The sequence below is a fragment of the Nelumbo lutea genome, chromosome 5 (genome assembly GCF_056320005.1).
Source record: "Nelumbo lutea isolate HS-2025 chromosome 5, American lotus-T2T, whole genome shotgun sequence".
NCBI lineage: Eukaryota > Viridiplantae > Streptophyta > Magnoliopsida > Proteales > Nelumbonaceae > Nelumbo > Nelumbo lutea.
The window spans coordinates 36,705,948-36,721,094 of NC_142688.1; the positions used below are offsets into that span (position 1 = coordinate 36,705,948).

Sequence of the window (15,147 nt, forward strand, 5' to 3'; positions counted from 1 at the left end):
TTACCTTTCTCAAAAATAAATAAATAAGGTCAAAAATATCATATGTAGCAAAGCTTTTAGTAGTTAATAAACAACATGTTCAAAAATAAGCATCAATGAGATGTGAATATCATGATAAATTGGTGGTAAAACACATAACAGTAACATTAGAAATGAGACCATTTATGGGAATCCAGGAGATAAATAAGGACAAGAAGGTAGGAATGTGCATAGAAGACCTGACCACCTACTACATTGTTAAAAAGAAGTGATACGACATAAGTTGAAAGCATCTAGAAGAGCCTGGGTAGACCAGAAAAGAAATGGTGGAGCTAGTCAGAAATGTTATGAGCAGTCACAAGTTAACAATGGATATGGCCCTTTTAGAGTGGAATTAAATAGGATTCATGTACAAGATAAAGAAAATTTCAGTATTACAAGCAACAGATTGTTCCAATCAAATACAGAGGCAGAAGATCTGATCCCCTCAAGGTCGCTTGTGAACATCAATAAAAGCTATGTTTCTACCACTTCTCCAACACCTTAGCCTAACTTGAAAAAATGCCAGTCATGTCCTCAACCATCATTTTAGAGGGAAATTAAATAAGATTCATATACAAGCAAAAAGCAAATTTCAGTATTACAAGCAACAGATTGTTCCAATCAAATACAGAGGCAGAAGATCTGATCCCCTCAAGGCCACTTATGAACATCAATAAAAACTATGTCTCTACCACTTCTCCAACACCTTAGGTGGCATTTGATAACACTTTTCAGACCTCTGAAGTCTGAAAATGTTGCTTTTCTGAAGTCTGAAAATTATTTTCAGAGCTGAAATAACAAGACTTGGGCCAGGCGCTGAATGCGTTCAGATGCGTTTCTGACCTAGCCAAAAGTCCAAAATACCCTTAAAACATGCTTGCGTTTCTCCCAGTTCATCTTCTCCACTTGATGCAGCGGCGAACCAGCGGCAGCAAGTGACTCCTCCCTCCCTCTCCAGCGAACCAGCGGAGGCAAATCCTCTGCTGCAAGTGACTCCAGCGAACCAGCAGCAGCAAGTGACTCCTTTGCTGCAATTCTCACCGTTGCAACTCCTTTGCCGTCCACGGACACCGCTCGCAAGTGACTCCGGCAAACCAGTTGTGGCAAGTGTCTTAAGCAAGTGACTCCTCCACTGCAACTCTCGCCGCTGCAACTCCTCCGCCGTCCACGGATGCCACTGCAACTCTCGCCATCCACGGACTCCTTCTGCAAGTGACTCCGGCAAACCAGCAGCGGAAAGTGTCTTAAGCAAGTGCCTCCTCCGGCAAACCAGGCGCTGCACGCATTCAGATGCATTTCAGACCTGGCCAAATGTCCAAAATACCCTTAAAAACATACTTGTGTTTCTCCCTCTCACCGTTCATCTTCTCTCTCCCTCCCTCCCTCTCTCTCTCTCTCCACAAGTGACTCCGGCGAACCAGCGGCGACGTGTCTTAAGCAAGTGACTCCTCCACTGCAACTCTCGCGTTGCAACTCCTCCACCGTCCACGGACGCCACTGCAACTCTCGCCGTCCATGGACTCCTCCTGCAAGAGACTCCGGAAAACCAGCGGCGACAAGTGTCTTAAGCAAGTGCCGCCTCCGCCATCCACGGACACCGCTGCAACTCTCGCTGTCCGCTGTTTTTCTTATTTTAATAATTTTTTTATAATTTATTCTTATTTTTCAATACTATTTTGAATGAAATATATTATTTTTATAAAGTAGTACAAGTTGAACTCAGAATTACCGAATAGTCTAATTTAGGGGTAAGATAGTAAAATTAGTGAATTTCAGATGTTGAAGGTTTGATCCAACACAAACAACCTTCTTTATTCAGAGCCTCTAAAAAGTCAAAAAACAACTATGTCTCTTTTCAGATTTCAGACACTTTTAATATCTTTTTTAACTTTTCAGATTTCAGATTTCAGATTTACCAAATGCCACCTTAGCCTAACTCGGAAAAATACCAGCCATGTCCTCAACTATCTTCAGAGTTTTATTATGAATCAAAAATGTGCTTGTATGAGGTTGCCTTATGGACCTTTTATTTAGTTTCCAAAACAGATCATATCCTCAACTTGCAAGAGCTGTCCCTTTTTCTTTTGACTTGTAACTGTTACTCATGTTATAACATGGTTATAAATGTACAAAAAAAGTAACACAATGTATACACATAAATCTCCCATTAATCCATTAAGACTGTCAATATTTTCTGTAGATGAGCTTAAGATACTTCCACAAGAACCTGAACCCGTAGAAGGGTAACCTATACATACTTTAGTTGTAGCACAATATTTCAATTGGTGAATATATGCAAAACAGTGAACTAGAAAGCAATAGAAATAAAAAATATAGATACAGTAGATACAGAACTAAGCACTGAAGTTTTTGAATAAAGTACTTACCAGATATTGTCTGACCATAATTGGAATACTCCATAAACTGGACGTTATTTGAGTTAAGAAGTCTCCAAAACTCACTATAGTCAATCCTGTGTGAATTCTCAGGATCCCACTCTGTTCCTTTCAACTTCCCCCGCATAGTTAACAATGCTCTGCTCCAACATGAAGCCATAACAAGCTGCCTCTCTAGTTGCATATTTGCCTTATTCTCCAGCTGTTCCAACTTATTTATCCGTTCCCTCTCTGCATCCTTCAATTTCTGAAAACCCATGTACACAGAATTCAAGACAGTAAGAAAATGCTCAACTTTTCTCTTTCTTGGATAAGTTAAAGAGATTGTACCTACACAACATGCACCAAACTACTTTGGGATTATAATATGACAAAACCAACATTCTGAAAGAAATCAAACTTTTTTTTGATAAATAACAGCATGAATTCCATTCATTATAAGGCCTAACTACCAAAAAAAATGGATAGTAGTACAAAATCATGGGAATGGCTGTAACACCAATGCTAATAAACAAAATAAGCAAAGTAACAAATTAGTTCCCCGCCCTGGAAAACCCCACTCCAAACACTCCCTTGCAGCCCCAGGCTTTGCTAAAGAATCAGCTAATAAATTTGCAGACCTGGGCACACATTTGAAGAAATTCAAAGATCTGCCAAGGTCTAGTGCCTATCTCACAAAAGATCTGTAGCACCATGGAGTATCCTCCCTTTCATCCAAGAGATTACTGTTTTACAATCCTCTTCCACAGTCACCTCCATCTTTAATAAAGAAACATCAGAGCTCTCTTATTGAGACTAAATTACTTAGAATTTCCAGAAAGAAAAGATAAGTAGGTTTATGTTTTCCCTGAAAAAAAAATCTCTTGGTAAAACCTAATGTACATTCATGATATCCATTTGTAAACAATAAAAGTTGGAGTTCATTAAGTGACGCTACTGGATGGTGAACACATTAATCAAATACTATAAGTTTTCCATAAGATTAAACCGGGCAAACTTTAATACTCAACCATTCTAATTAACCTTCTAAAAAGATGTAAAGAATTTATCTCTGATACAGATATATATTGAACACCAAGTAAGAATCAGTATATTCATGAAATCTGATGAATCTGCATCACCATCATCACCCAAGCCTTATCCCAACTATATAGGATCAGCTACATGAATCCTATTTCGCCACTGGTTCTGTTTAATATTTGAAAGTACTAAGCATATAATGAATAGAATTATCCAACCGTGAAGATCAGAAAGGGGGAAAATCAAGCAAGACTGAAAATGCAACCAAAATCCAGCCAACCCATCCTTTTTTTTTTCAAATTAATAAATGGAAAATGGAAAATTCGATAGAAACTACTAAGTTTGCAGACCTCAAAGAGACGAGAGGACTCAATGTCTTCTTCTGCATCTTCCGAAACTATGGCGTACGACTCTGACCTCGAAGCTGAAGCTCTACAAACTCCATTCCGGAGCTTATTTCCTTTAGCCAGAAGTGTTAATTGATTCTTAAACCCTAAATTTATTCTGGAAACACGTCTACGAAGTGGACGTGATGAAACAGTTAACTTCCTCACTAAAGCTTTTGTAGGATAGAAGGGTTTCGGGAATTCAGGTAAAGCAGTTTGCTTTGAACTTTTGAGGGAAAGCATCTTCTTCTTACGACTCTGTTTCCCTCCTCCGCTTCACTCCTCTCTCTCTCTCTCTCTCTCTGAGAGCAGAGTGAGGAAATACCCGGGTTTATCCTTTGCAGTTTGTAGACTGTAGACCTGTAGTTGTACATCGAAAGCCAGCACGTTGTAAATTGTAACATATAACATCTCAGGAGTTAGGCCCAAAGGCCTTTAAGCCCAGGCCCATATCCAGATTCAATTGGGGATTTCTGGGAATTGCCCAATCCAAACAGACCAAAGTGTAGGTCCCACTTGCACTATTACTTGGCTTGAATCAGATGGCTGTGATTATAAAATCGCAATGATTTTCTGTAAATTGGATCCCTTAGATGAGTTCGGATCTCCTGCCCACGAGAACCTGCTCACGTCTACTACCACAAAAATAGATGAGACCCACGTGGTAGGGTTAGTACTTGGTAAGTTAGTAGACCACAAACACAAACAGAATGTAGTAATTCAGAGTTCGAAATCCGGGTCGGTTTTCAAAAATACTGCTTTTTTGGAACCGCCATGCTGCAACGGCTAGCAACTACCTCCCGCCTTCATTCTTTTATTTCATGGCTGTGAGACTTCGGATGCATCGCAGATCCTTGGACTGCCTTCTCAAGCACCCGTCGGTGCTTGGGATTGCAGGACAATCTTTGATCAGAAGCAGAATCCCCAATGACTTGACTTGATTGCAGAGATCACTGGTTAAGTTCGCCATGTCCATGGAGGAAATCAAATCATTAGTTCCATTTGAGGGCCAAGTTCAGTGCCCATCGGAAGATGATCTTCTTTGGTTGTTGGATTACTTCAGTTCGAATCCTGATATCGACCAACTACTGCAACTACAACCAGTCGAACCCAACTCTGTATCAATTGCTGAATCAACAAATGAGAGTGCAGGACCTTTGGATCCATTAGATGGTGAATTAGTATGGGGGAATCCTGATTACCCAGGTATTGCGGGTGACAACAATGATCTTCTTGTGGATCCTATGGACTTCAACCTGGAACCAATTAACCCAGAGGACAAACTTTCTGAATTCTTGGGGACTGGTTATGAGAATACAATTCCCGTTTCAATATGGCCTCAGCCTTGGGTTCCACTCAGTTGCAGTTGTTGTCAAGTGATTAGAGACATCCGCCACACAAATGGTATGTCCATGTTGGATCAATCAATCCAAACTGGACCGAATTTTCTATGAAAAAAGCATAACAGAGTCACCCTTCCAATTAGAATCATCTCCTTCATATATAATTCACTTTCATTTTTCTTTTACTTGTTTATTTTGTAGGCACTGAAGCTACCAGGCTTGAGATTCATGGCAGAGTTGGTGTAATTTGCCATGCTATTCTAGAGATCCAAGATGGGGTTGCACCTAACACACAGTATCATATGACTGAGTGAGGATTTTATAGTTTTCATTCTGTTTCAAGGCTCCAGAAAGAACTTATGTTACTACTTACTCATCTCTCTCATAAACCTTCACCACTTCATCTACGAAATAAGTAAACACCAAGGTCTATATATCAAGCTCAAGCCATTGATTTTATGGTTTGCATACTCACCTCTCTATGGATCCATCCCACATGATAAATAAAATTCTGAAGGAATGTTCTAATAGCACATCAAGTTTGTGAGAGGAATAATTTGAGTATAATAACATTTGAACCAATAGTAACAGTAATAATTGTCAAAATGTCTCTGTTGTATGAACACCCAAAACAACGATGCCTTTGATGACATACTTTCTCCTCATGGTACACAGTTTCAGCAAACAAACAATGGAGAGCGTGAAGCAGTTCCTAATGCAGTATTGCAAAGAAAGAAGAGAGGCAGGATTTGTCATGTTGCAAGATCCATTGTCAGATTTCTATGATGCTTTATCTGCTGGACAGAATTGGGATGAGGAAGCTAGCCTTGATGAACTTACTCAACCTTGTCAAAATGAATCAGGTTTTTGGCCATCCTTCTGTTTTTATTATTTGCTTCCAGGGAGTTATTTTAGTAGCCTTGGAACACCAACTCACTGCTGTCCTATAGCACAAGTATTGGTCACCATGCACTTTAGATTAGTTGATCTTTTAACTATCAGGTGGGATGTTAAGTTCCCAAGTTTAAACAGACTGACCCATTTGCCTTCTCTTTTTGTTTTTATTACAGAGGTGAGTGAAATGAGCAATTCAAATGCAGAAAGCAGTGGCACTAGACCCACTCGAAGCAACCTAGCTTTACAGGTCATACTTGCTGCTCTTTTCATGTGTTTTGTTTCTTAAAAAAAGGAAATTTCGGTTTTCATAATCAATTAGGTGGCATGGATTAGTTCAGCTTAAAAACAGCATAGATCATTCAGTAGGACCAAGAAGTATAATCTTGTATGTACAATCTGATCCAACTAATGATGCTATCATTTATTTTTGGCGAACCATATCATGTGATCAATGTGTTACTAAGTCATTGATTTTTATTTGCTCGTCTTTTTTCTTTTTCTTCTGCTTTTCATGTTTTGGATGACACAGAGGGAGAGAACAGGGAAGTTGCAACTGAGAGATTTGACAGGCTATTTCCACCTGCCCATAGAAGTTGCTGCTAAAGAATTGTCAATATGCCCCACTGTTCTTAAGAAGATATGCCGGAAAAACGGAATGCTCCGGTGGCCTCATAGAAAGGTCTCTCTCTCTCTCTCTCTCTCTCTCTCTCTCTCTCTCTCTCTCTCTCATATAATGTGTTGGTGGTGGCTGAAAATGTCATCTTTTTTTGCCTTTTTTTGTATTGTCTTCCACAAAGATAAGAAGCATGGACAGGAAAATATCAAGTTTGCAACAACAGTTAGCAGGAAAAAATGGAGAAGATTCACATGCTCGAGCAGAGCTTGAGAAGCTTAGACAAGAAAGAGCCCGAATCTATGCTAGTGCAGTCAAGTGAAGTCAATGATACATGCAGATGGCTATATATTTGCATTTCTTACAAAGTGTAACTTTGATAATATTCATGTATAATGTATTATTTGATATGATCTGACAAAAGTGTGTATTGAGTGGATTAATGATTTATTTACAATGTTATAGTTGCCACAGTTTAAACTTACTCTTTGGTAGCATCTGGGGTTTGGGAGCCCAGAACCCTCCGCATTGACATGCATAAGATCCCTCCGGTAAAGAGACTTACCTCACCTGGACTGAAAACCAACATGATAAAGCTTTTAAGCTCCCTGATCACCTACCTGAGTAGCGCTAATTTTATCTGCAAAGCTTTAATACCTTTACCCACAAAGGCAACAGAAAAATTGTAGTTGGCTTGGACAAAACCAACCACTAGTCCTGTACACCGTGATTCAGTTGCTCGGATGAAGTTATGAAAATAACTTTTGAGGAATTCTGGACAACTTGGTAGGACAGAATTCCTTACCAACCACAATCTTGTTCACTATAAAGAAAAACAACACAAAAACACATTTAAGGCTCAATTTAGAAGGAGTACAAATACAAACATATAAAGCGCAAAACCTTACATTAAGGCTAAGTTTGGAAGGAATACAAATATAAATATGTACAGTACAAATTCATACAAAATAAAACAAAGACTGCATTTGGAAATGACATAAATAGGTGTGAATGCAAATATGTAGAGTGTAAAACGGTTCATATAAATTGCAAAGTTGGATTAGTTTTGCACTGACAAATTTACCTTCTTACCAAACAGACTTTTAGCTGTAATGGATGCAAACATGAATTACAATAAAGCAAATGGTTTTTTTTTTTTATCAAAAGCCCACTTGAATGCAAATTTACTTCTTTTTTATTAATATACTTTTACATCTTCTTATCAATAGAAAGCCTTATGTGCTGATTTCGGCCAAGCTTCTTGTGAAAGGAAGAGTAGAAAGTTGGGGATTTCAGAAAAAGACAGAGGAAAGGGATGAAAAGAGAAGAAGGTCGACTAGGATAGATTAACATAACCCTAGCCGCCAGCCCCTCATTCTATTTATAATTAACTTAAGTATGAGATATTACAAAGATGCCCTTAGTAGGGCGGCAACTCAAACTAAGTAATTACAGCTCTTTAAAAAATAAAAACTAATGGGCCCAAGGCCCAACAACATCTTAATTTAAAAGAAAACAAACTAAACACAAGTCAGCCCACTCAACACTCCCCCTCAAGTTGGGAGTAGATGTCATACATCCCCAACTTGCGTAGATCATACTCCAGCTTATTCTTTGCAACGCCTTTTGTGAGGATATCAGCAAACTGCAGATCAGAAGAAATGTATGATAAACAAACTTCTCCAGCAGTTACCCTTTCTCTAATAAAATGTCTATCTACTTCAATGTGCTTAGTTTGGTCATGTTGGACTGGATTATGAGCAATATTAATTGCTGCATAGTTATCGCAGTATAGCATCATAGGTTCTTCTGCCTGAACACCGATTTCTTCCAACAGAGAACAGATGCAGAGAAGTTCTGAAACTCCATGTGCCATTGCCCTATATTCGGCTTCTGCACTTGATCTTGCCACAACTGTTTGTTTTTTACTCTTCCATGAGACTACGTTACCCCCAACTAGGGTGCACACTCCTAAAGTTGATCTTTTGTCATCGAGGCATCCTGCCTAGTCCGCATCTGTATAAGTCTCTAACTTGAGTTGTCCATGATCAGTAAACAATATGCTTATGCCTAGATGTCCCTTCAGATAAGCAAGGATCCTGTCAATTGTCTTCCAGTGCTGGTCTCGTGGAGCATGCATGTATTGGCTCACTACACTTACTGCATAGGAGATGTCCGGTCTCGTCATGCACAAGTATAATAGCCGACCCACAAGTCTTTGGTACCTCCCAAAGTCCTTTACTGGTTCACCTTCTGATGCATTGATTCTATGGTTCTGATTAATGGGGGTGTTAGCTGCCTTTGTTCCAAGTTTCCCTATTTCTTGGAGAAGGTCCAAGACATACTTCCTTTGAGAGATAAAAATTCCATGTTTCGATCTTGCAACTTCAATGCCTAAGAAAGTATCTCAGTTCTCCAAGGTCCTTAATCTCAAATTCCATATGCAGGTTCCTCTTCAGACTATCAATCTCACTCAGATCATTCCCAATAACAATAATATCATCCACATAAACAATTAGGATTGACACCAAGGATCCCCTGCGCTTCACAAACAATGTGTGATCAGATTGAGTTTGAGTGTAGCCAAAAACAATTAGGGCCTTTCTGAATTTGTCGAACCATGCTATGGGGGATTATTTCAAGCCATATAGTGACTTCTTTATCTTGCATACATTTTCCTCTTTAGCATTATCATAAAAACCAGCTGGAAGATCCATATACATATATTCTTGTAGATCTCCGTTTAGGAAAGCATTATTCACATCCAGTTGAAACAAAGGCCAAGAGTATGAGGCAACAAGAGAAAGGAATATCCGAACAGAGGTCATCTTTGCAACTGATGCAAAGGTCTCTAGATAATCAATGCCATAGGTCTGCGTGTATCACAAGTTTTGCCTTGTACTTCTCTATGCTTCCATCTGCCTTATACTTTACTGTGTAAACTCATCTGCATCCAACTGTCTCCTTGCCTTCTGGTAGGTCCACAATCTCCCATGTCTGATTCTTAATCAAAGCCTCCATCTCTTTTTGCATAGCTGCCTTCCACTCAGGTTTGGAGAGAGCCTCACTAACACCCTTGGGTATAGACACGGAATCAAGAGAAGAGAGAAAAGCACGGTATGAAGGAGAAAGTCCACTATATGATAAGTATTGTGATATGCAATGAGCAGTGCATTTCCTCTTCCCTTTTCTAAGAGCAATAGGGAGATCAAGGTTATCTATAAGAGTGTTAGTGGGACCAATGGGAACTGAAATAGTGGAGGGATCAAGAGGAATACCTAGATCTGTATCAGTCGAATCTAGAGTCTCCAAGGGATCGGCAAGAAGTGGTGTGAGTTCTACTGTAGTGGAATCAACCTCCTTATGAAGTCTCTGCCGTGAGTAATAATGTGAGACGAAATGCAAAGGGGGGTGGCAAGGTAGGTGACATCGGATGGTTGTCAAACACAGTAATAGACACAGGAACTAGAACTGGGAGAGGGATAGACTGTTGACTTACTTCCCCAAAACACTCCCCCTAAGAAGGATTCCTTGAGAAAAAGTATGTAGATTCGAAAAAAGTGATGTCCATAGTAACAAACCGGTTCCCAAAAACTGGATCATAGTAGTGGTACCCTTTCTAATTCTCTGCATATCCAAGGAAGACACATTTCTTTGCCTTGGGATCAAACTTCAAATGGTAAGGACCAAGAATATGCGCAAAGCAGACACACCCAAACACCTTTAGAGGAATATGAAATATCTCCCCCTGAGGAAAAAGAAGGCTGAATGGAGTGCTGAATCCAAATATACGAAAAGGCATCCTGTTAATCAGATATACTATTGTGAGAACAACATCACCCCAAAAATGAACCGGAACTGTCGTTGTGATCATCATCCTTCTTGCCATCTCAACAATGTATCTGTTCTTTCCCTCTGCAACACCATTCTGCTATGAACTGTAGGAGCAGCTACTCTGATGGACAACACCATACTCCAATAGATATGAGGCAAGATGTCTTTCAAAATATTCCCTAGCATTGTCAGATCTGAACATCTTGATTCTAATTCCAAACCATGTTAATACCATCTGATGGAATTGCCTCACAAAGGATGGTACCTCATCACGTGATTTCATCAAGTAAATCCAGGAATATCGAGAGAAACATCCATAAACAGGAGAAAATAGCGATAACCGCCCATAGAGGGAACATGATAAGGGCCCCACACATCCGAATGAATAACATCAAAAGGAAAAAAATATCTTTTATTACTCGGTTTGAAAGTGTCTACAATGCTTTCCAAGTTCACAACCTCCACACTTCAACCTTGACAGACTCACAGACTCAAACAGTTTTGGAAACAAAGAACTTAAAGAAGAGAAAGACAAATGACCTAGACGATTATGCCAAAGTATAATCCGATCCACAAGTTTTGACTCACTGTCCTTGCAAACATGATGACTTTGGTGAATTGGAAGAGTATCCAGGAGGTAGATTCCATTCACTTCATGACCACTCCCAATCGTCCTCTTTGAAACCAGGTCCTACAAAATACAATGTCCATGAGAAAAAATTACTGAGCAGTTCAGATTCTAAGTCAAACTACTAACAGATAACAACTTGGTGCTCAATCTACGAACATGGAGGACATAGGGTAAACAAATGGAATCATTAATCTTGACAGAGGGTAAACATAGAGAGAAGAAGCAATCGCTCTCTCTAGAGGCCTCCAAACCACATGGAATTTGAATCGCCCCTTACAAAAAACACAGAGGAACCCTAAAAAAATAGGGCGCCACTACCTAGGTCAAAATTGAAGAATCCAACAAAATCAGGATGCCTTTGAGCTTAAAGAGATTTCCCAAGCACATAAGGTATTTACATGGTCAAATCTCCAATCTAGACCCATTTGCTCTAAGTTGGATAGATTCCTGTTCTCTTTGGATTGGGAAGAACATTGGGGAACCTTAGATGCTAGAGCGCTCCCAAGGGTGACCTCGGATCACTGGCCCATAGTGTTATGCAAGGAGGAAAGAAGGTGTGGAGGTCCTACCCCCTTTACATTTGAAAATATGTGGTTACTTCATCTAGGGTTTCCTAACAAAGTGAGGGAATGGTGGCATGAGTGTAATCCGTCGATGGAGTGGGAGGGGATGAGATTCCATAAAAACTACAATTCTTGAAAACAAGAATCAATGAGCGGAATTTGATGGAGTTCAGGAGGGTAGAAGAAAGGAAGGGAGACTTGATGAAGAAGATTGAAAGCCTTGACTTTAAAAAGGAAATGGGAGAATTTGGAGAGGAAGACAATGTCCTTAGGAGAGAATTGAGAAAACGGTTAGAGGACTGCCTATACAAAGAGGAATTTAGCTGAAGACAAAAATCTCGATGTAAATGGTTGCAAAAGGGAGATAGAAACACTAATTATTTCCACTCTCTAGCAGATGGCAGGAGAAGGAAGAACTTTATCTCCAAACTGGTAGTTGATGGAGTTGAGTTAGCACAACAAGAGAAGATTGCCAGGACCTGTGTGGAACACTTTAAATCTATTCTAAAAAGGCATGTGAGTAGAAGGGTGTGGGTAGAATGTTTGGATTGGTCAGATGTAGGGGTGGAGAACAGGAGAAGGATGGAAAGAAGCTTTAATATAGAAGAGATCAAGGAGGTTGTGTTCTCTATGGATAGAACAAAAGCTCTAGGGTCGGATGGGTTTACAATGGCTTTTTATCAGGATTGTTGCGATATCTTGAAAGATGATCTCTTGTGGGTGTTCGAGGAAATTTTCAATCCGGGTGTGAACTCTACTTTTATAACCTTAATTCCAAAAAAGAAAGATGCATCCCACCCGAAGGATTTTAGGCCAATAAGCTTGGTTAATAGCTATTATAAGATCATTGCAAAAGTGTTGTCTTTGAGGCTAAAGAAAGTATTGCCAGATATCATTGCACACTATCAAGGAGCTTTTGTGAGTGGAAGACAAATTACAGAGCAGATTTTAATTGTTAATAAGAGTGTGGAGAACTTTAAGAGGGATAAGAAGAAGGGAGTGGTCTGTAAGCTGGACCTGGAAAAGGCTTATGACTTGGTGGACTGGGAGTTTTCCAGCCAGTAGGGGTATAAGACAAGGAGACCCCATTTCTCCTTTCTTGTTCATTTTAATTGCAGAGGTTTTAGGGAAACTAATTCACAGAGCAGATTCTAGGGGGCTCATTAAAGGCGGGAGGGTTGGGAGGGTGGAAACCCCTTCACTCACTTACAGTTTGCTGATGACACGATTCTGTTTTGTGAAGGTGGTAATGTGAGGTTTATCAGGAATTTAAAATCGGTGATATAATTATTTGAGCAAATGTCCAATTTGAAGGTTAACCTTGGGAAAAGTTGTGTAGTGGGGGTGAATTTGGAGGAGGGAGAGATCAGGGAGAGTGCTGAAGTGCTAGGGTGTGAAGTTTCGGGATGGCCTCTGAACTATTTAGGATTACCATTTTGTGATAATCCCAAGAGAGAGAGTTTTTGGTACCTAGTGATGGAATGGTTTGAAAAAAGTTTGGTATCCTAGAAAAAGAATTACCTCTCTTGGTGGGAGAATTACTCTAATTAAGGTCATGCTTGTTAAGTTACCCATCTTTTTTATGTCGGTGTTTAAAATCCCAATGAAGATTGTTAATAGATTAGAGAAGATAATGAGAGATTTCCTGTGGGAGCCAGGAGAAGAGAAAAAAGATTATAGAGTTAGCTGGGAAATAGTGTGTAGGAGTAAGTCGTGTGGTAGCTTGGGGCTTGGGAGTATTAGGAGAAAGAATATGACTCTGCTGAGCAAATGGTTGTGGAGGTTTCTTTTGGAGAAGGAAAAGCTATGGGCTAGATCAGTGGCAAGTATTCATGGGCTGGAGCACAATGGATGGGACGTTGGAATCAGAGCTAGGATCACAAGCAATTCTCCTTGGAAAGCCATTCATGACCTTCTACTAGTTTTCATTCCTAATATCAGGTATGACTTGAATTCCGGTAACTCCGTAAAGTTTTGGGAACAAACCTGGGTGGGGAGTGCCCCTCTAAAGGATCAGTTTCCGTCTTTGTATGCCCTTTCTGATTTGAAAAATAAGCCTATCTCGTCTTTCACCACCCCATCCTCTTCCATTTTTGGGATTGGGTGGAACTTGGGTCTAAAAAGGGATTTGAGGGCTCAGACTTCGACTGTATTTCGAGCCTTCTTGCACTTCTTGATAACGTTGTCTTAGACCCCACTAGGGCGGATTCTAGAATTTGGACACCTACCCCCAATGGCATTTTCTCTTGTGCTTTGTTCTTCAAAGTCTTAAGTCAGTCCACCAGTCCTACCCTATCCCCTTTTCCCATTTGTGAAGTTTGGTGCAGAGCTATACCTCCTAGGGTTGGTAGTTTTTTGTTGGGAAGCCTATCTGGAAAGAATCAACACTGGTGATCTACACCAAAAGAAGAGACCCAATACTTGCTTATCACCTCAGTGGTGTGTTTTGTGTAAAGCAGATGGGGAGACTGGTTTTCACCTAATGGTGTCATGCCACTTCGTGAGGTCATTGTGGGATTAGGCTTTCTCCTTATTTGGATGCAGCTGGAATCCCCCATTAGACATGCAAGGCCTTTTCGCCCCCTCCTTCTTCAGGTGGCGATTAAAAAGGGGAAGGACAATGTGGAGAGGACTAAGGGATGCAGTATGTTGGACACTGTGGGAAGAAAGGAACTCCAGGATATTCTCAGAAACTCAGAGAGAGACAGCAGATTTGAGGACTATCATATAGGTTAGGGCGATACAATGGCTGAAATCTCTGGAAATAATCACAGATTACACTGTGGATGACATGTTGAGGAAGTGGGGTGAAATTGCAAATTGCACGCAGACCAAGTCAGTAATGAGTGTGGTTTGGACCCCCCCCCCACCTAGTGGATTCATGAAATTAAACTTTGATGGATGCAGTAGGGGAAACCCGGGACAATCGAGGATCGTGGGTGATTTTAGAGATGTTAATGGGGTCATCTCTGCTATGTTCTCAGGCCCAATTGGAGTGGGTGACTCCATTAGAGCTGAGATATGTGCAGTTATGGAAGAAGCTTGGAAAGCTAAGAAATTGAACATTAGGAAACTTATAATTGAAGGGGATTCAGAAGTGGTGATAGGGTGGCTAATTAAAGAATGATTTATGGAAGTATAATAATGAGAAGAGGAAATTCAAATGGCTAGTGCGAGAGATAGAAGTTAAGACATGTTGGATTAAAAGATCAGTTAATTCCTTAGCTGACGGGTTAGCAAAACAAGGGACAAAAAGGGATTCTTTGTTTTGGGCTAAGTTGTAACGGTAGTGTCTTTGTATCTTTGTATTTTTCCTTTCTTGAAGTTCTTTGTGACTTTTGGAAGATAAGTGTGTTTGTCTTCCACTTGTAAATTTTCTACTGATGAATTAATGAGAGTGTTATTGATAAAAAAAAAAACAATAATCAGATAGCTTTATTATG

General features: G+C 40.0%; 2 protein-coding genes across 3 annotated transcripts in view; one reads left to right on the forward strand and one right to left on the reverse strand.

Annotated features, from left to right (window-relative positions):
* Positions 1-4,198, reverse strand: part of EMB3144 (AAA-type ATPase family protein) — a 33,361-nt gene extending 29,163 nt beyond the window's left edge. Inside the window, exons 1-2 of one of the 2 annotated variants that reach the window (XM_088946195.1) lie at positions 3,788-4,198; positions 2,409-2,664 (exon numbers count right to left, since the gene is read on the reverse strand). In XM_088946195.1, the coding sequence (XP_088802321.1) occupies positions 2,409-2,664; positions 3,788-4,066 (535 nt within the window). In that variant the 5' untranslated portion in view covers positions 4,067-4,198. Of the gene's footprint in view, positions 1-2,408; positions 2,748-3,787 lie in introns of both variants that reach the window. The other variant, XM_088946197.1, reaches the window with a different exon arrangement.
* Positions 4,199-4,645: 447 nt separating this feature from the next.
* Positions 4,646-7,160, forward strand: LOC148851741 (uncharacterized). Its single transcript, XM_088946198.1, has 6 exons — positions 4,646-5,227; positions 5,368-5,476; positions 5,842-6,029; positions 6,237-6,310; positions 6,593-6,742; positions 6,861-7,160. The coding sequence occupies exons 1-6, from the start codon at positions 4,792-4,794 to the stop codon at positions 6,996-6,998; spliced, it is 1,095 nt and encodes a 364-aa protein (XP_088802324.1). The 5' UTR covers positions 4,646-4,791; the 3' UTR covers positions 6,999-7,160.
* The last annotated feature ends 7,987 nt before the right edge of the window (positions 7,161-15,147 follow it).